General features: G+C 41.0%; 1 protein-coding gene across 1 annotated transcript in view; it reads right to left on the bottom strand.

Annotated features, from left to right (window-relative positions):
- PPM1L (protein phosphatase, Mg2+/Mn2+ dependent 1L) overlaps positions 1-19,464 on the bottom strand; it is a 261,588-nt gene extending 242,124 nt beyond the window's left edge. The window contains exon 1 of the mRNA XM_006200852.4: positions 18,252-19,464. Coding sequence (XP_006200914.1) covers positions 18,252-18,650 — 399 coding nt within the window. The 5' untranslated portion in view covers positions 18,651-19,464. The remainder of the gene's footprint in view (positions 1-18,251) is intronic.
- Between the last annotated feature and the right edge of the window lie 1,574 nt (positions 19,465-21,038).

Below are 21,038 nucleotides of genomic sequence, written 5' to 3'. Positions count from 1 at the left end.
TGAGATTAATTTGACAAACATTTATGGGGTACCCATGTGTATAAGGCACCAAGGTAGTACGGTATATCTGAAAGGAGACATACAACAACTAAACAGGAAAAACAAGCTAACACTAACCCGAACACTCACAGCCATAACTTCTACTCAATTTCAGGAAGGTAAAAACATTTTTCAACTCAGTTTCAATACTGCCAAAGGGAAATTTAATCTAATGCTTGAGGAAATATTATGTTTTCATCCTAGGAGACCTCACCTTTCTCTAGAATGGTGATTAGTAATAACTGCATGGGTGAAAAGAATAACAAAGCAACTTCTGTTTCCTGAGGTTGGAGGGGCTGAAAAAGAGGTAGCTATTGGTGTTACCTGTTAAGAATTGAGTTGCTTAGTTTTCAATATGATTCAAAAAGCCCCTCAAAGTATAAAATGTCCATTTTGTACATGAGAATTCTATAAACTCCTCATCCTGGATGTTTTCTCAAATGTCTTTCCTTTAACTTAATAATTAGTGTAGAGGAAACATATATTTTGGTGACATTAGGTAAAATAAGATAAAGTGGATGACATTCGTACCATTCTAAGGTATTCCCACACTGTCAGTAAGCTATTTTCTGTTCTGTCATGAAACTTATCTGATGCCTCTCTTCTTTAAGTATAAACCAAGCATATTTGAGTTTCAGATCTTAAGTCTATGAACTACTGTTTCCACCCCTAGGCAGCTGAAATTTTTCATTTACATTTCCCCACTCTTTGATACTCACTAAATACTATGTATAATTTTATTTTGCATGATGCTTTTTGGAGGGAGGCTATAGATAGAACTTTTTTTTTTTCAATTGAGCTCTAGGATGTGTTCTTTTGTACTTACTTTTGAAAACTGAGGCATGCCTGATGTTCTATAATCTATAACACCCCTAACCACATAATTGAACCATCTTTGGAAGGGCAGGCCAAGTTAAATTGGAGAATGGTGCCTAGCTCCCTCTGAAGAGCCAGCCTCCATTCTCAAAATCCCTGCCTTACAACCAGAAATAGAGTGACCTGTCAAACTGATGAAAACCACTCACCAGGCTAACCTTCTAAAGTCTATGTATCTAATCTGCATTTTCCTTGGTCATTATTTGAAGGGCTGCTGGATGGACTATACATTACAGAAGCCACAAGAGTTGATGAGAAAAACAAAGAGATACAAGTGAATGGTGTAAATAAACTACTTTATCTCCTCTAGTTGATTCCATTGCCATGTACTTGAAACATGTGTTACAGATAATCTGAAGGGTTAGAAACTGAGTGTTAACAGTACCTCAGAAATAATCCCCATGTGAATGCCTTGCCAAACCCGGCCTGTAAAAGTGCAAAATGAAAAAAGACAGCATGGTACAAAGAAGAGGAGGGCTACAGAAGTGGGGCAGACGAGGGAGATATTTTAATCCCAGCTCTGCTGCTTAGCAGTTGTGTAACCTAGGCACACAGTAGTCTGAGCTTCAGTTTCCCCAGCCGTCAATGAGGGTAACAGCGGTGGCCTCTGAAGACGATGCGGACTCAGTGAGAGCGTCAGGGAGGGCACCTGGCATGCTGCAGGCAGCCACTCCACGGTAAGGATGCGCAGGGCCCGTGGTTTCCAGCTGATGTGAGTGATCGCAAATGCATTCACACGACCTGGTGTTTCCTTTTCATTTGTAAGGCACCATTATTTCTAGCATTATTGTGAGGCATCGTTAGTATTAGAGCGCAAGCATCTGGAACAGTGCAGGCACACCACAGGGACTTAACAGAGGCATGAAACTCAAGGAAGCTGAACTCCAGCTGCAGAGAAAAAGTACCTGAAAAATTAATATTAAAAAAGAATATGAAAATGAATATGTGTATGTATATGCATGACTGGGACATTGTGCTGTACATCAAAAACTGACACATTGTAACTGACAGTACTTCAATTAAAAAAATGAATATTAATATGTATGACTGAAACATGATGCTGTACACCAGAAACTGACACAGCATTGTAAACGAACTATGCTTCAATTTAAAAAAATGAATAACAACACAAAATGATCCACTGTCTGTCACAAACCATAAGTTCAAAGGAGAGAATGATAACTCAGAGCTGACTTACCAACCAAAAATTCATGGAAGAGCCAGAAATTGAAGGGAGCCTTGAAATAAAGACAAGACATAGCTATGGGGAAAGAAGAATGAAGAATTTCTCAGAGCATGGAATAGAGTTTTTAACAAGTAGCAGCAGTGGGCATGTGGACCCATCAGGTATTCAGAGAATAATACAGAGACCAATGTTGCTGCAGTGCGAGTGTTCTGTAGGGGAGCGACAGAAGACAAGGTTGAGTAAGGTAAAGTAGTCAGGGATGCCATGAGGAGAACCCAAAAAAAAAAAGAAAATTTCAGAGAAATAAATGATAGTTGGTAGAAATCACAGACTCTTTTAAAAGAAACAATGTACTGAAGGCTGACCTGTCAGAGAGGTCAGAGAGTAGACTGGAAAGGGGAGCGACCAGAGACTGAGAGCTCCGTTAGGAAGCCACTGATGGAAGCCTGACTTAGGATGGTGGCCGTGAGACTATAAAGACAGAAGCAGAGAGGAAAGTTATGATACAAAGTCTCACAGACTTGAATGAACAGGGAAGAGGCAGAGATGACATAGTTTCAAGAGTGGGAGACCAAGAGAAGGACAGCAGCATGAGAGGAGGAGACGAGTCTGGAGAGGAAATAATCTAGGGACACAGGAGGCAAATTCGGCTTCAGACAGGTTGTTATCGAGGTGACACCAAGAAAGAAAACAGAAAGTCAGCAGGTAAGGTTGTGGGCTCTAGAAGGGAAGGGGAGCCCTCTGCTCTGAGTCCATGCAGGCTGCACATTCTGGTGCAAAGAAACAAAAAGGGACCAGCACACTGAGTACAGCCATCCTCGAAACAGAGGTTCACGAAGAAGTGAAAACTTCAAAAAAGGCAGAGAAGGAGAGAGAAATAAAAAATACATTGGAGTGTTACTAAGGCCAAAGAGATGATTGTTAAGGAGACAGAGGTGGTCAAGAAAGCCAGGTCCTACAGAGAAACCTAAGAAGATAAGGGCTGAAAACAAGCTGGCGCACATAGCAATTCTGAGGCCTCCAGAGACCTGCAAAAAACCAGGTTTGAAAAAGTGTCAGATGACAATAGAAAATGACTAGAAAGAAAGCAGAAGCAAGTGTCTCTAGTCTCCGCTTTCAAAGGCACGCTTCTAAGAAAAGTCTCATTCATATCCTTCATGTGGAATACAAGAACATGTGGTTTTAACAAAATGAAAGAATCTGATAACACAGACTGTCCTCAGTGGTCACAGGCCCTCGTCTCTCTCTTCTGCTCTCCTTGTTTCATCTGAGTTCTTTGTTACCCTGTGCAACCTCAAAACAGCTCTTATTTTTAGGCTGTACTCCTCACCTCTCTCCTTTCAGTAAGAGAGTCATGTCTCACCACCCCTATCCCTTCCAACTCTCATTCTCTTTTTTCAACTCACACCACACAGACAAAGATAAAAGTCAGATTTTACAAGAAAACCAAGATTTGATAACTATCCTCTACTATGTCTTCAAAAGAATGCCATCTTCCCAAAACAACATTAAAAAGATACTCAACATCATTAGTCATTAGGAAAATGCAAACTAAAAACACACCGAGAAACCACTTCACAACTACCAGACATACTGGAACTTAAAAAATCGGCAAGGATATGGAGCAACTAGAATTCTCACGCACCGATGATGGAAATGTCAAACAGTATATCCACTTTGGAGGAGCAGTTTAGCTATTTTTTTTAAAAGCTAATATACACCTACCATATGATCTAGCCACTCTACTCCTAGGTATTTACCCAAGAGCAATGAAAGCATATGTCAACACAAAGACTTGTACATGAATGTTTACAGGCAAAAACTGGCATCAATTCAAAGGTCCAACAACATGTGAATGGATGTTCAAATTTTGGTATATCCATACAATAGACTACCAAGCAATAAAAATAAATGAACTGCTGATAGATGCAACAACACAGGTCAATTTTAATGATTATACTGTTGGCGGGGGAATGGGAGAAACCAGGAAAAAAGAATGTACATACTCCATATTTCCATTTATATAAATTACATTTACAAAATGCAAACTAACACTACAGTGACAGAAAGCACATTAATGGTTGCCAAGCGATGGAGAGAGGGATTGGAGAAGAACACTGGAAAAAAGTATTACAAAGGGCATGAAGAAACTTTCAAGGGTGATGAATATGTTCATTATCTTGATGGTGGCGATGGTTCCAAAAAGATACACAAAACTAATCGAATTGTATATGTTAAATATGTGCAGTTTATTGTATGCCAATCATACCTCGGTAAAGCTGTTTCTAAAAAGAGCAGTTGCGGCAACTGGCAAAATTGGAATCTGGACTGTGTATCAGATAATAATATCGTATCAATGTTAAATGTTTTTAAATGAGCAAAGTGGACGTCCTAATCTTCATAACATACAGTCACCATGAGGGCTTCTCTCTGGTAAAGTGGAAACATCAGTTGGGCACTCCCACTGTTATCCTATTTCTGAGAGAAAAAAAAAAAAAAAGCTAGCTGTCCTTCCTGTCAAAGAATTCCCTCTTAGGCAATATTTCCAAAGTACATGCCTGCCTGTACTCTTTCATGTCTAAAACTGCTTGCATTACATAATGCTTTGGGGATAAACAATTTCCATCACTCGCTATGTGACTCCGTGAACCAGAGCAGGGTCTGTGGATCTAATAGGAGACTGTAGAGAGCTTCTCTGGCTGCTGTCAGGATCCCAGCTCTTAACCAGTGTGATTTCTTCATCAGCATCCCCTTGAATCTCATGGATATTCAAAATACAAGCTTCCCATAGGGAACTATATTCAATATCTTGTAATAACCTTTAATGAAAAAGAATATGAAAACGAATATATGTATGTATATGCATGACTGAGACATTGTGCTGTACACCAGAAACTGACACCTTGTAACTGACTATACTTCAATTAAAAAACAAAAACAAAAACAAAACAAGCTTCCTTTCCAAGAATTCCTTGATGCTCGAAAAGTCTCATTCTTAAACAAACCCAGGACTAGACATTTACCAAAACAGTTTAGGCTGGAAGGACCATATCAGATGCTCAGGAAGGACACCAGGAAAGTGGGAAAGGTTAGGCTCCCCACTTGGTCCCCATTCTGAAATCCCCAGGGAATGAAATCTCCCAGGGTCTGAAGCCATAGGCAAGAAAGAAATAGCAAGTATAAACTTTTTCTATATATTTATGAGTATAAGTTACCAGGCTGGGTGCCCATCTCTGTATCCCATCTGGTGTCAAAGATATGGCTGGCACTTAGATTAAAAATAAAGTATTCAATATGGCATTATAATTATCTTTCTAAAATTGACTTTCAAAATAATCAAGATAAATTAATCTTACTCCTAACTCCAAAAAGTCATGTTTATTCTCCTTTGTATCTTTAAAACTTTAAGAAACTAAATTTTCTCAAAGCGATCACCAGAAATACATAATATACTCTCGGTAAGAGAAGTAAGTTCCTGTCACCACCTGAAAAAAAAATCTCAAAATATATTTCAGTTACTTACTCCATTATCTTATAGAAGGTACAGTAAAATGGTACCTTTTACAGATTTACACATTGTTCTGTTCTAATAAAGGCATTGAGGCAGGAAACAAACAAAAGGTGTAACTATTTAAAAAGTAAGAGACACAATTACATTATTTGTAGACAATATCTTTATGGAAAAAAAGCAGCAAATGAATCATCAGAAAAGCTACTAAAACTAAACGGGAAGTTTAGGCAGTACTTTTACATACTGGCAATAATCAGTTGGGAAGACAACAAAAAGATGCCCTCATTGTAACCAATTTATAGCAGCAGCAGAGTAAGTACTTCACTCACACTTACTCCATCAGCATTTACTCCAAGAATATTCATTTGGCCTGCAGAAAAATCTGAAGACCTTAACGCTCTCCCTTCTCCCTCTAGCCTAGACTAATGCCTGCATCTCCCCCACAAAATGCATATAAAAATTCTGAACCTCCTGGGAATCCCCTCTCCTTGGCCTAGAGTAGATTCAAATATTTTAATACAAAATAATAAAACTTATGACATGTCATAAATAAGAGACTAAAATCCTACTGAATTTGACCAACAAACTCATTTTCTATAACAGGAAGACAGTAAAATAGAAACAGACAGCCAACAAAAGAACTGCTGTGATACTTCCACGCTGATCAATAGCATTAACTGTACTACACCCTCATATTAGGGGAAAAAAATAATCACCTGTTTTTCTCCAAACACCCAAGCCCCTCTTTGTTACTTAACAAAGAACAGAGAAAAAACTTAAATTAGACAACTACCTACTAATAGTTTCCCAAGACTTCTTGGAATGTTGGCCCAACCAGTAACCATTCCCGCTTCTCTCTCATCTAGCTAACAAAACTCCAGTCTTGGTCACCTTCTGAGGCTGTCGTGACCTCTACAGGAGGCTGGGCTCCTCCCCAGACCCAGGGTGAATTATGCTGGGTCAGAGTTTATCATCATGGTGATGGTTTTCTCATGGCCAAGCCATTGGTTTAGGCACGAACACAATTCTGGCCTAGGAGATGTGAGGGGTAGTTTCCAGGAAGGTTTTCCTCGGGCTTTAAGGACACCGGACAGGTAGTTTCTTTTTAACGTCTCTGGAAATAGCTATATAAAGACTTGAAGTCACTGAGCAGCTGAATCAACCAACCTTGGAAACACCTGCTTCCAGGCCTTTCGTTATGTGAGATAATAAATGTCTCTAGTGTGGTAAGCTGCTTCCACTTGAGTTTTCTGTCACTTACAACCAAAGCCTTTCAAACAGTGCACCATCTAGATGTGCAGCTGGAGTTTACTACAGCTGCAGCTTAAGTCTCTGCCAATGGACATACAAGACAAAACCAACCAATCAATAAAACTGGAAGAGGACATTTCCTTTATTGCCACACCAGCTTTTAACAAAAAGGAGGTATTATTGATCATCTGGAAACTCTTCCGCCTCCAGCAGAAATTACCTTGTATCTCCTTTTTTGAGATGAATACTTCTCGCATAAATTTGATGTACCTATTTATTATGCGGAGGAGGAAATTTTTAATGATCATAATCTTACTGATTTACAAATGGAAACAACCTAATCCTAATTTATGTCTGTTGAGGCCAGACTAAAAGAAATAGGCTTAAACCAAAGGGATGTAGTTCACATAGAAAGATGATTTTCCTGAGCGGATATAGAGAAAAAAATTCTCCAGGGACAGTGTGGAATCTCCTTGATGAAAGTCTTTAAAAATAGATTATTCATGTAGCTGTGAGGTCTTAGGCACTATATTTGGATTATATGACAATTCAAGATCCCTGCCAGGCCTATCCAAAGAGAAAATTTATCTTCTTTCTAAACAGAAATTTAGAAAAACACCTAAGTGTTAAAATAAAGGAGAAGTAAAAACTTCTTAATCCCAAATTCTGGGACAGTTATATTTACCATATACCTATGCAAATCAGTTCTTACAGCAAATTCAGACCATTATCCTAGGGATCAAAAAGGCAAACAGTATGATCAAAATCCTACTATGTCTCAATTTCCACAAAATCCTGACAGTGTCAGTTAAGAGACTTATTTGGTCAGAAAATGCCCAGTGACTAATTTAACTGAGAGTTAATTCATTCGATTAAAAGAAGAAATGAAAGCACTTACCAGATTAAAAAGAAACAGTACCTACTTATCAGAATAAAACAGTTTCTGCCCTAAGGCAATTCTATAACTAAGAGAATAAAAATTTGCAAATGTTTTTAGATTTAAAACTTTACTGTTCAAGAGTAGTGCTGAATACAGACCGTCCTATTAAGAGTACCATTTGAAATATTGAAGATTTATTGCTACAGGGCATTAAATCCCCATTCACATTTATAATGACCAGAAGTGTTACAAAGCAAATGCAAATAAGTATTCACTTCTCCAGGGAAGTCATAAGGTTTGCTGACATAACATGTAATGGATAACTGGTCTTTGGTTTAGCAACTAAGACACACAGATTATCTGTCAGCAGCTCACACAGGAGCAGAACAAGGAGGGCAGCAATGATGGTAAATGGTCTGGTAAAGAGTGAGTCTCAGAATACAGCCTGTTGCTATAGTGACTTTCACTTTTGTACAAATTAGAAAAAGGCACCTTTTGCAAGTGATTACAGGCCCAGAGAATACTGGCTTGGGGAACATACAGTTCTTCTGTACACATTAGATGATGATGTCTCTCTAACTGGTATCACTGTACAATATACATCTTACACGGTTACAGGCAATGGCCCCAAACTTACCTTTGGGTGGCCCGTGCCCAGTAGCAGACAAGAACTCCCATGTCTTCTAGGAATGGAGGAAAGTAAGTCTCATTCTTTTTTTTATTATTATTAGATTTATTTATTCAATTTGATGGAGGTGCTGGGGATTGAATCCGGGACTTCATGTATGCTAAGCATGCACTTTACCACCGAGCTATACCTTCCCCCTGTAAGTCTCATTCTTAACAATTCAACTACCAAAGCTATCCCTCATTCCAGAAAAGTTGGAGGCAGTTAAAGTTCCGTTAAATTGGGCCCCATTCTCACTAACCAGAAAGGGAAAAAAAAATTCTCCAGAGAGATCATGTAATCAAGACTTATAGATTCATTTTTCAGATGTAAAGTATTATATCTTTACTTTTTAAGCATAGCTTTTCATAGCACAGGTTTAACTTTATTGAAAGGATATCAGTTTATCAGAATGCATGATTCTTCTCTATATGAATATTTATTTTAAATGTTTGGTACTTTTCAAGGGAGGGCCTCTAACTACCAAAGAAAGCCACAAAGGTACTGCAGTGCCATTAACTATTTTTAAAATAATGGCTCCCTCTGTTTATTTAAACTTCACCTTTGAAGACTTCTATTAAAAACAGATTATAACTAGCCATCACCGAAGCCTGGGCTTGACTTAAGGTTAACTAAGAGAATAAAGCACTAGCCTTCTGGAATGGAAACACAAGACTAGCATCTACTCAAACTAACATACTAAGTCAGTATTATACACAAAAGAGAAAATAATATTTTGCTGTTCAAAATTAACTTCATATTAGGAAATTATTTCTGTCCTCCCCCCTCACCGCCCCCCAAAAAAACAGTGCTTCAGTATAAAGAGAAATTATGCAAACACATACTCACCCCTACATACTTACCCTAAAGTCAAGCCTTTGGTACTTTAAAATAAAACATAAATCATTGTTCTTTGTTGCTAATGGCTTTATTCATTGCCACTACAATGTCTATGGCAAGCCTTCCATGAGCAAACAGGCAAAAATGTGACAGAGTCTCTGTAGTGGGAGAGAGATTCTGCCAACAAAGAAGGGGAGTGGATGAGAACGGCTATTTAAATGTGAGTCACCCCCTGCTCTGGCTTATGACCCCAGAGTTTTTTCATTTCAGGACTTTCTTAGGTAATTATAAGATCCACCTACCGACATGTCACAGGACATAGCTGTCAAAGAAGAAACTCCAAGTCTTACTGATCAACACAAGAAGACCAGACAGTGTTCACCTCAACTATGCTAAGGTGCAGTTTATTGCCCAAATTATGAGACTATAAAGCTTCAACCAGAAACTGACAGCACAGGCTTTGGAGTTTGAATCCCAGTTTCAAATCCTAGTTTTACCACCTATGAGCTGTGAGAAACCTTGGGTAAATTACTCACCCTCTCAGTGCCTTAACTTCTACATATATAAAATGGGGATACCATAGTACCTATCTCAAAAATTGTTATGATAATTAAAATTAGATAGTATATAAAGTACTTTAAACACCACTTGGAATATCATACATATTCAATAATCACCAGCCATTATCATCATCATCATCATCATCATCATCAAAATACTGGAGGTTTTTTCTTTCTCCTCTGGTCCAGAAATCCCTCTTCTGGAAATCCACCCTGGAAAAATAATCCAAACTACAGCAGAAGAATAAAAATACTTACTACAATGTTATTTACAATGGTGAAAAGTTAGAGGAACTTCAAAGTATACCAATAAGGAAGCAATTGAGTAATTTATCAAATATCCATTCAGTAAAATATTACTCCATCTCTAAAAAATACATTAGAAATATAAAAAAGAATTATGTAGCAAAACGACTATGTGTTCATATGATTACACAAAGTGAGAAAATCCCAAGACTTAAAACCATATATGTGTATATATAATTATAACAATGTAAAATTATATTTAAAATGCATATAAAAAAAGATGAGCAAGTAATATACCAAAATTATAATAGTGGATGTGACAGGATAATGAAATTTGAAGTAACTGTTTTTCTTTTCTATACTATCTATCAGGTAATCACAGTACTTTCATAATTTTAAAATTAATTTATTTTTAAATTTGTTTAATTTGCTGCAAATTTATTTTAATAGTCATTAAATAGGATTATTAAAATGGCAACATAAGTTAAATCACAAAAAATATATTACTGGGGGGTAGGGGATAGCTCAAGTGATAGAGTGCATGCTTAGTAGGCACAAGGTTCTGGGTTCAATCCCCAGTACCTCCTCTAAAAATAAATAAATTAATAAACCTATTACCTCCCCTTCAAAAATAATTATAATACATACATAAATAAAAATATATTACCTAAGTAGTTCAAGATCAAAATAGAACAAAACAAATGCTTCAAATATTAACACGCAAAATTAAGCTATTACTTTTTAAAAATCTGAGTCCCTAATAAATTAAGCTATTACTTTTTCAAAATCTGAGTCCAGTTATACATATATAACTGGAAAAAAAAATCTGAGTCCATAATGAATTATATGCCTACATTTAAATTAGACAGATCCCAGAGACCACTTTCATCTGAGACTCAATAATACACATTTTTAAATTTTAAAATCATTGTCAGGGAAATGAAATCATTTAAGAGAAATGAAGATACTGTGCTGTTTCTTAGTCTTGGGAAAGCTACAGTTTGTAACAAAACATAAATTATTCCTAGTAACGAAGTAGAAGAGTAATAAATAACTTTCCATTGGAACAAATTAGATATTATTTATAACGTATATTTTCATTGTTTTAAAATGTGTCCATTTAGTTAAGCTATGACAGAAATAGTGTTCTACAAAATGGGGAGCTAACCGTCAACAAATATTTTACGAGTCCCAGAAAGTGTCTAAGTATAAGGGAGAAAGGAAACAAATTAACAGCCAAATTCATGCTATTCTCACTATTGTCCAAATTCGCCCTTCCATCAACTGCCCTCTTTCATGCTCATGGTGTCACATTGGGAACCTCGACAGCAGTCTTACTACTTCAAGAGGGTCTCCAATTCATCCTTTCCCCCTCTTTCAGCAACTGTCCACACCCCTGGGTTTCATCTTCACTGCTCTGTCCCAGGCTTCCAGTAGACAACCGCCCCTACACACACACCCTTTCTCTATTTTGTTTGTTCACGTCAATCCTCTATATAGATTAGAGGAACAGATTACCAAAGCTTGGATTTAAAAGCCATTCCTTTGCTCAAAAATACCCAATGGTTCTCCAATATCGATAGGCTCCTCAGCGTGGCTTTCAGCATCAGTGCTGACGACAGTTCCAGCAGCATCTCCCACTTCTCAGCTGTGTGCACCATAAACTCCAGGCCAAGGCTCTTCAGCTGTGTCCCAGCACACAGATGGATCTTATCATTTAAGTAGTCACAATTTGTGACCCATATTGGCTCAAGTACCAAAACTTATTAATTATTTACTTTCTAAACTAAGCTAGCAAGGATTCAGGTTTATTCCTATGTCTTCTCATTTACTTGCATTAGAAATGGGGATGGAATTTCTGCTAGACACTGGGAACTGCCCATAACCCTGGGTTCCCCATGGAGGTGTGTTACACATGAAATCATATCTGTCACGTGAGTCACGGTGGAAAGCTGTTCCAAACCAGGGTTCCTCAAGGAGTAGCATCGTTAGAGGCACCTTCCACCTGCAGAGGGAGCACAGCCTGCCTCACTTCAAATTATGGCCATTAATTAAACTTTAAAAGCCGCCCTGCTCATAAAGAGCAAGAGGAGAGGGACAGAGGGACTCTGGAAGCAACCAGACACTAGCAGAAGAACCTTTTTAGAATCGCTCTACTCCATCAAGATGGAGACAGCTTATTAAAAAGTTGGAGGCCAAGAATTTCATTTTATGGATTTTCTACTCACAGCGCTGATACGGAGTTTCTTTTTTAAACAAATATACTTAATTAAAAAATAGTCAATCTAAAAAAATAGGATTAAGTATATCATAACACAGAAGGTACTCAAATATGGAAGAAAATGAGTGGGCCTCTAGATGACAGCAGATGGGGAAAGCCTGCTCTAAACCAATGAGCTCCCTGCCTGTCTTACCACTGTGCCTGCATTTTACTTCCTCTAGTCCATTTTCACACTTGTTCTTCCACCTATAATGTCATCTTTTCATCCTCCCTCCACCCAGTCTCTGTCTACTGAAATGCCAGGAAATAATCAAACGCCAGTTCCTCTTCAAAATTGTCCAAGACTCCCCAGGCTCCCTCAGACAGGCAGCACCCTCTTGTAGGTGGTCGAACTACATCCTGTAGTTCTATTTAAAAAAAAAAAATCATCTCTTGAAGTAGATGGAATGCTCCCTGAGGGCAGGGAACACACTGATTCATCTTTGGGCATTACAGAGAGCATACTACTGCTTACCACATGTGGCAAACTATACAGAAAATGTAGGTTTATTTGAACTGAATTTCTAAACAGTCTGTTCAGAAGATACACCAAGGTCAGCAGTCAGGATCCTACCTTCGCCTTCAAAGAGTTGCCAAGCACAGAATAGGTGTGGGTACTAAAGGGAAAGTGTGTTCCCCCTTTTGGGCGCAGAAATGTTAATGTGCCATTTTAAACTAAAATAATCTGAATTTTTTCTTAAACCATAAGGCATTTGTTCACACTTAATCCACAGGCCTCTTGTACATCAGTAATGTGGGGGCCCATTTACTAACAGCAGCTGTAATGTCTGAAAAGCAGATCATTCATTGTATCACTCATAATTTATTTATTTGGAACTAGTATATCTTATTTCAGAAAGGATTCAATGAAACTTACATAAATACATACACTACAAGAGAAAATGACATATTGAAGAGGAAATAGAGAAAAATGGGACAAAGGAAAACTAAATGGAGGAAAGATAAGCTGACCTAGGAATGAGGTTCATGTGCCAAATTAGTAAAATTCTGCACACTTGATAGAGGCAGGTCAGAGGTTTGGCTCTAACATTCCTAGCAGCCAACAAACACAGGATGATCCAATCAGCTACATGATTCAGCATCCTTAAGATAAAAATAAAAAGCTCTCAGAGAAGACTCTCTCCCTTGGTTCTCATAAAGAGGATACTATATAACGTAACAAATAAAGTCCTCAATGACTTCTCTGCAGTTGATTTATCAGAGTTTTGGAAGACCGTCCCTCTTAACAGTCCTCAAGGGGAAATGCCAGCACAAAAGTCAGTAAGTGCAAAATGACAGAGAGGGACACGATCAGGGCGAGGTGGGGTCCCAGTACACAGCTCCCTGCAGGTCTAGATTTATCAGAAACAGATTTGATTCTATCTAGACTCACCTAAAATCCAGAGGCTTCAGGCATCCACTTCACTTTGAAATTATAAACAAAACTTGATGTTCATGCCCATTTTTCTGGGGGATATGTCTGTGGTTTCATAACATCCTCAAAAAGAAGAATGACTCAAGAAAAGTTAAGAACCACTGATCTAAAGAACTTGACTGTATACATCCTTCAGGCAACCCACCATAAGCAGTTTTTCTTCTGAGCTTCTGAGAAGTGCTAACTCTCAAGACTATAGCTCCTGACAAGTATCTGAAGTACAGCTTCTCTCTGATGTGATGTGTGGAACTCTAAGCTTAAACCCCTGACCAAACTGTGTGTCAATTGTATGATATGTGACCTTTAATACAGTAATGCCCATAAGCATATAGAGCGCATAACAATTGTTTTTCTAGGTAGATTTCAGCTATGAACGCTGACAAAGTTGCCTGAAAGGATGGGTAATATTTCTTCTAGTTAATTTTTAAAAAGTTTAAAAAAACAAAACACCTTTTGCCTGTGGATAAAAATTACAGATAAGCAAAACAATTTTCCTAGATAAACATCATTTATAACTTTAAAAATAACCTTTCCACATTAGTTGATACAATCTGAGTTTTTTTAACCTTTCTGTTTTAATTTGCACTATACAGCAAAACAATCACTTTATACACACACACACACACACACACACACAGAGTCAACCATCCACCCATAGTATGGTAGTTAGAATGTCTCAAGGGTTTAAGAGCATCAAGTGAGGAACCTGGCCTGTAGAACCTCCAAGACACAGCTCATTAAGATATGATCCATCTAGAATTCACAGCCATCCAGAGTATAGTCCCCAGCATAACATGTTCAGAGACATATCTTTGTCAAAAATACACAGCTGAAGATAACTAACTCATGTTAACTCAACTCCTAAGAGGCTGAAGTACAAATCAGAATACCAATTTATTAACTAATCATAAAGAATATTCTTTTTTCCGAATTATAAAATTTGCACCTGAAGCCAGGATGCTGCTTTCCCAATGCTAAGATACCTGGAATCCTAAATTAATAATCAGTTCACCAGTAGTGATCAAAGCTATGGCTTTCACAGGTAGTCTCCTTCCTTCCTTGGATACTGATGCCCCCAACACTGCAGACTTTTTGGTCTTTAAGCTTTCTTCTTCCACAACCTTCTCTCCATCAAGTATTTCTCTAGACAGAGTATTATGCAACTGATGAAGGTTAAGACCTACATTATTATCCGTATTTTTTAGATTAAAAACTCCCCGATAAAGATGCATAAACAACTTGTCCAACGTCACAGTTAGTATAAGGCAGAGCAGAGATTCAAAACCAAATCTCAAGCCAAAGCCTACACTTTTAACCTTGCAGTAAATGATGCCTTTAAGGTGTCTTTCCCAGGGCCTCCCACCTCCCAGTTTGATTTAAATGACCCTCTTCGGTATTCCAATAACACCCTCAGCACACCGTGTCTATAATTTCTGGTATACAGGTCTATCTCTCTCACCACACTGAAACTTTCTGAAGATGGGAATCATGTTTCATTCACCCTCATATCCCTAGTGTGCTATTTACTCAGGTAAATATGCAAACTAATTTGTCTACTGGTTTACTATAAAGATCATCAAACTGAAGGCCTTGAACAAGACATGTAGCCTTAGGAAGGTCACAAATACTCCTACCATCAATAAACATCTCATCTAAAATACAGGATGAAACAGATTCACAAGGTGGCTTAGGGTCTTTCTGTATCTAAAAGCACTACCACTGTAGATGGGCCCTGATTTTTATTAGTTTGAATTACTAGAAATAAAGTTTAACTCCTCATTCATCTTCCGTGACACTCTACAGACAACATATAAGGGTATACAGACAGAGAGTTCAGAAAAAGCTCCCTCTTTTCTGAAAGGAGATAACTATCATCTACACCAAAATCAAACAGTGGCACCCTCCTCTGGTGAATATTAAAGGAGCTAAACAACACAAAATACAAAAAATTAGATGGTGGGATTTTCTTTGAATGAAAGAAAAAGCAAGAGAGAAATTACCTAAGATTATTTGTTATCTCATTCCCAATAGCAATTAAATAGTTTGTTTTTAAACTACTTATTTTGCCCCAAAACAAAGCCAGAATGAATGAACTGACTATATACTGTATACAGTTATAGACGGAACAAATTATTCTATTTTTCAGGGTACTGATATTATTAACTATTTTGCAGACAGCAAGCTTTTTAATATAAGGAACAATGAAATGCATTTCATAGGGTGGCTAACAATGATCAGCTCGTTTACTATCTAAAAATGTAATGAAAAATCCCTATACAAGTAAAATATTTCTAGTTAAATAAAAGCATTTAGCATGTCCCTTCTCTGAATGGTGAACTTACCAGAAGATAGTACTGTAAATTTTTCAACCTAAAATCTATTGGGGTCTTCAATCTTCAGATTTTAGAATAACAACTTAGAAGAAAAATTTAAATACCCATTCACTTACACGTGTAGGCTCAAAACATGCAATACAGCATACCCAGACATACATAACCCAAAGTTTCACAGCATTAATATTACATCCAAACCTTTAAATTAAGAATAAAACTGTGGGGGAGGGTACAGCTCAGTGGTAGAGTACATGCCTAGCATGCATGAGGTCCTGGGTTCCATTCCCAGTACCTCCATTAAAATAAATAAATAAATGTAATTACCTCCCCCCAAAACAAAAACAAACCCCTCCAAAAATTAAAAAGAAAGTTAAAAAATAATTTTTTAAAAAAATAAATAAAAATTTTAAAAGAATAAAACTTTGCTAAGACAAGAAGCAGATTATCATCTGCCAACAATTTTAACATAAAAATACAAAATAAATATAAGCTTTATTAAATGACTTCCAACAGATAAGGCACATAAAATGAATATATAGACATTCTGACTGAAGCTAAGAAACTAATTAGCCATTATATTGATAACCTTGTCTTGCAGATATGTTTTTATCCAAATACACAGCATTTCTCCCTCAGTTAACTACACCTTTCATCTTCCCTGTGACCAAGGGGAAAGGAAGGAACCCCCCTACATTACAGAAGAGGCTACAAAATTACAATCAATGAGAAACCTTAATTTTAAAAGACAGAACATACAAAGGGCTAGGGTGGCTGGAAAATAGCAAAACCTGATTTCATCTCTACTAAATAAATTTTCCAACTAAGTTTGTCATTAATGGCAAAGTTGGTTCTACAAGGCAGGTAGATACAGTATGTTGGAATGATTAGCAGATTGGTGGGTGAGGTGACTTTGTATCCAAAAGAGAATGCAGTTAAGATAACCAATTGAAAGCTCTCTCAGTGTTCACCCAAAACAAAGGCCAAAGAACAAGCTTGAAAGAGAATGGCATCCCCTAGAGCCCAGCCAAAGACCAGAAGGGCCAAGAAGAGAATTCAGGGAAAGGGGGAAAAGCTGGGTGGGAGTTCGGGGCTGTGGGAGGAGAGGGAAATGATGAAGAAGGGGTGGCGAAGGGGGGCGCGGGAATACGAGTAAAAATGTAGGTTGAAAGGGGGGGGGGGAAGTATGCAGCAAGAAACTGTTCCAAACTGCCAAACTTAGAATAACGGGGTATCTGGCCTGGTGCTCTTTGGAGCACGGCGAAGAAGCCATATCTGCCACTCACTTCGCCTGGGCCAATGCCCAAGGACCAAAGCCAACTCTCGCCCCGACCTCCTGGAAATCTGAACCCGGGAGAGCAATCTGGGTACCGCAGAAATTTGGGAGAGGGACCTGAACTGGCGTCTAACCTCATCTCTTGCTCCCGCAGGAACCCCAAATTTAGAAGGAATTTACAAGCAAGAAGACGTCTGCGTCCCACGCCAGCCAGGGCGCAGGGACCAGATCCGAGCACTGCTGCCTCTGCGGGCACCGACACCTCTGCAAATGCCAGAAGCATCTCCGTCCTGCGCCTCGATTCGGCTAAACGCAGGCGGCCAGCGAAGAGCTGCTGTCAAGTGGCCGGGTGGCACTGGCAAAGTTAATGGAACTGGGAAGAAGCGCAGCGCTGCCCCTCGGGTTTCTCCTCAGGGCACAGGCGATGGGAAGGAGTCAGAGGTTCCTTCATCCTCTCTAAACCCTCGCAGACTCGGCTCCACTGAGTCTGTCTTTTCCCGAACGAGAATCAAAGAATACAATCTTCCTTCTTTGTGCTAGGGGAGCTGAGGCCTCAGGCCAAAGTTCATTGTTGAAACCATTACCTCTCCCAGCAAAATTAACAGTCATTTGCTGGGTTTTGGCCTTGGGAAACCTCATAAATTATGAAGCACAAAATAGGTTATGGATGACCCTCCCTCCCCGACATAGGACCCTCAGTACAAGAGGTCTAGATCCAGCAGTGTTTTTGGCAACTTGGCCACATGTGGAACTAGTGGCTTTGTCCAGCCCGGCACCAGGTCATCACCACGCCTCTCGCACTCAGGTCCTACCCTGCTGCTCACACAACGTCCTGTTATTTATGCGCGCGCGCGAGCGCGCAGGCACACACACAGAGCTCCAGAAAACTCTTACCTCGCCTCCGTGGCCGTCGAAGATCCCGAAGATGGACGGATGTGTCTTGTTGGCTAGGTCCGTAAGAACTTCGAAGCGGTCCTCCATGTGGTCTCTCCGGCCCTGGATGGAATACACGGCCACATTGTGGCTCTTGAACTCCCAGGTCTTGGAAAACTCCGCCTCCAGCACGTCGAGCCCCCCGAGCCGATCGTTCTGCATGATTTCAGCCACCTTGCCCTTCACCATCTTCACGGCGTCCCGGCTGGACTTGACGATGGTCTTCACCTCGTCCGTGTGGAAGAAGTAACTCCACAGCGCCAAGCTGATGCACAGCAGGAAGAGCGTCTCGGGTCTCAGCAAGAAGTAGCGCATGATGCGACCCAAGAGAGACAGCAAAGTCATTGTATCCTCTATCATTTATTATCGCTAGAGCCCCAACCACCAGCAGCGACGCGCGCCCCGAAGGCTCGCCGGGTCCCGGAGCACTGCGGGGATGGCCCGCGCGGAGAGAGGCGGAGCAGCAGCCGAGGGTGGAGGGGGAGGAGGTTCGCGGAACCGGCCGGGAGGCGGACGAGCAGGCAGCTCCAAGCCCGCACGGCGAACAGAGGCAGTTTCCCTTTTGTCTCCGGGCCTCAGCGGCCCAGAGGCCCGCGCCCTGCGCACCGGAGCCTTGTCCGCCGCTCGCCCCGCCTCCCCTCCCTACGCCCCTTTGTGAGGCGGCGGCGGCCGAGACAGTGGCGGTGGCAGCAGCAGTTGCGGGTGCCGGGCTAGAAGAGAGGAATCAAGATAAAGTTGCGCCGGGCGGGTCGGCCGAGGTGGGCAGGAGAGTTTAGAGGCGGTGGCGCCCTTTCGGCTCCTCCGCGGGTGCCCCCTGGCCGCTTCGGGGAGCGTTCAGCAGGTAAGGAGGCGCGGGGCGCGAGAGCCTGGCGGGCAAGGGATGCACGTCCCCTTGGTCGCAGCTGCAGGGGAGCGCAGAGCGGGCCGAGCGCTTGGAGTCCTTCAGACACCCCAGGAGGCCCCAGAGAATAAAAGTTTTGCTGGAGCCTGGGCAGAGGCGGGGGTACGCGGAGCCCGGCGACGCAGCACGATCGGTGCGGAGCCGCAGGCGGCCGGCCGGGCTCTGCCTGCCTCTCCTGAACACCTCCCTGCTCTGCTCCGCTTCGCTCGGCTCGGCTCGTCTCGCGCGCTCCCTCCTCGAGCCCCGGCTCGCGCTCGCCCCGCCCAGCGCGCGCTCGCCCCGCCCCGCCTAGCCCCGCCTCGCCCCGCCCCTTGAGCCGGGATTCGAGGCCCGGAGGTGCCCGCGCGGAGCTGTCAAAAGCTGAAGCTACTCGGCGGCGGCTGGCGCTCTTGCAGCTCCAGGCGGTCCGGGCGAACCGAGGGGGAGGGAAGGGGCGCGGCCGCGGCCGAGTTCGAGTGGATGGTCGTTCCTGCCTCCTGTGCGAGCTCTCAGAACATTATAATACTGACCCTGGTAGTCTGAACGGTGGTTTCCCAGGAGCTACTGCTACCAGCTGGAAAGCAGAGTGCCGCACGTGAGCGTCCCCCCCTCCGGCTGGCGGCACGGTAGTGCGGTCCCCGCCTCGCCAGGCATAAGGCAAGCGAGAAGGGACGTACTTCTCTTGGCTCTCAAAGCGAGGCCGAGAGGATCGTCGGTTTTCTGTGACAGAGGCCTCCCTGAGTCTCCCCAGAGGCAGAGAGAGAGCGTCGGGCCTCAAAGCCTTCTCCGATTGAGAAAAAAACCTCCCGAGAACAGTAGGATGTGAAGACTCAGAGTTACGTGGAAGTGCGCTCTGATGATAACCTCGGGAGGCGCGAGGATCAGCTGGCCTCTCTGCAAGCTGCCGACTCACCTGGAGCAGGGACTTAGCCACGAAGGCCTTGGTTGGTCCCACCCTTTCCCCGAGAAACACCAGGGTCTCCCAGTGGAGCCTGGGACGCTCCTGACCCTGCCGCGGGGCGAGGAGCTGACTCTTCAGTTTAGGCTTGCCGGTGGTGCCTTTGAAGCTCCGAACTAGCGGCCTCCCTCCACCTCCTCAATCATCGCAGGAGAAGGTGAAGTGGGGGCGGGAGTCTTGAGATGAGCAGAAGTGAGTAGAATTTGAGAAGCCATCAAGGATAACTTGTTGAACTATGGGCAGGTATCGGTGACCTTGAAGATGTTGGGGAAAGAAGAGAAGAATGTACAAATCAGCTTAGAATAAGGAAACAAGTGAGCTTTAAAGGAAAATATTCACTCTCGCTAACCCTGTCCAGGAAGAAGAGTGCTGATCTTCTGCAGCTCCTAGTCCGATAGACTGGAGAGTAGAGGCTGCCTGATTCCCAGTAAAAGAAGTAAAATACTAGAAGGAAATACACCAAAATGTTTACGATGGTTAACTACAGTAGTAAATTATATGTGGTATTCATTTTCTGTTAGGAACTTTTGTCTGTTTCCTACAATTTTTTCAGTATTTTTTAAACAAAACTCATAGATTACCATCTTAACCAGAAGAAAAAATGAAAACTTTGACATTTAAATGGCATATATTATATGATCTCAATTATATACTTATGCATAGAAAAGGAAGGAAATGTGAAGAATTGTTAACTGTGTTATTTTTGACAACTAAGATATGGTCTCTTGTTCTTCACACTTTTTGCTATTTTCCACTTGATAAATAGAGGAAATAAGCAGTTTAGAAATAAATTAGGTCGTTCTGTTCAAAAGTCATAAGTCATGAGGTTCCCAAATAAGATAATGAATTTAAAAGCCTTTAGGAACTATAAAACAAAGGTAATGCATTAGTGTTATTATGAAGATGAGAT

Source organism: Vicugna pacos, chromosome 1, assembly GCF_048564905.1.
Source record: "Vicugna pacos chromosome 1, VicPac4, whole genome shotgun sequence".
NCBI classification, from domain to species: domain Eukaryota; kingdom Metazoa; phylum Chordata; class Mammalia; order Artiodactyla; family Camelidae; genus Vicugna; species Vicugna pacos.
The sequence above is the reverse complement of the archived record's forward strand: the minus strand, read 5'-3'. Positions and strand labels throughout refer to the sequence as shown.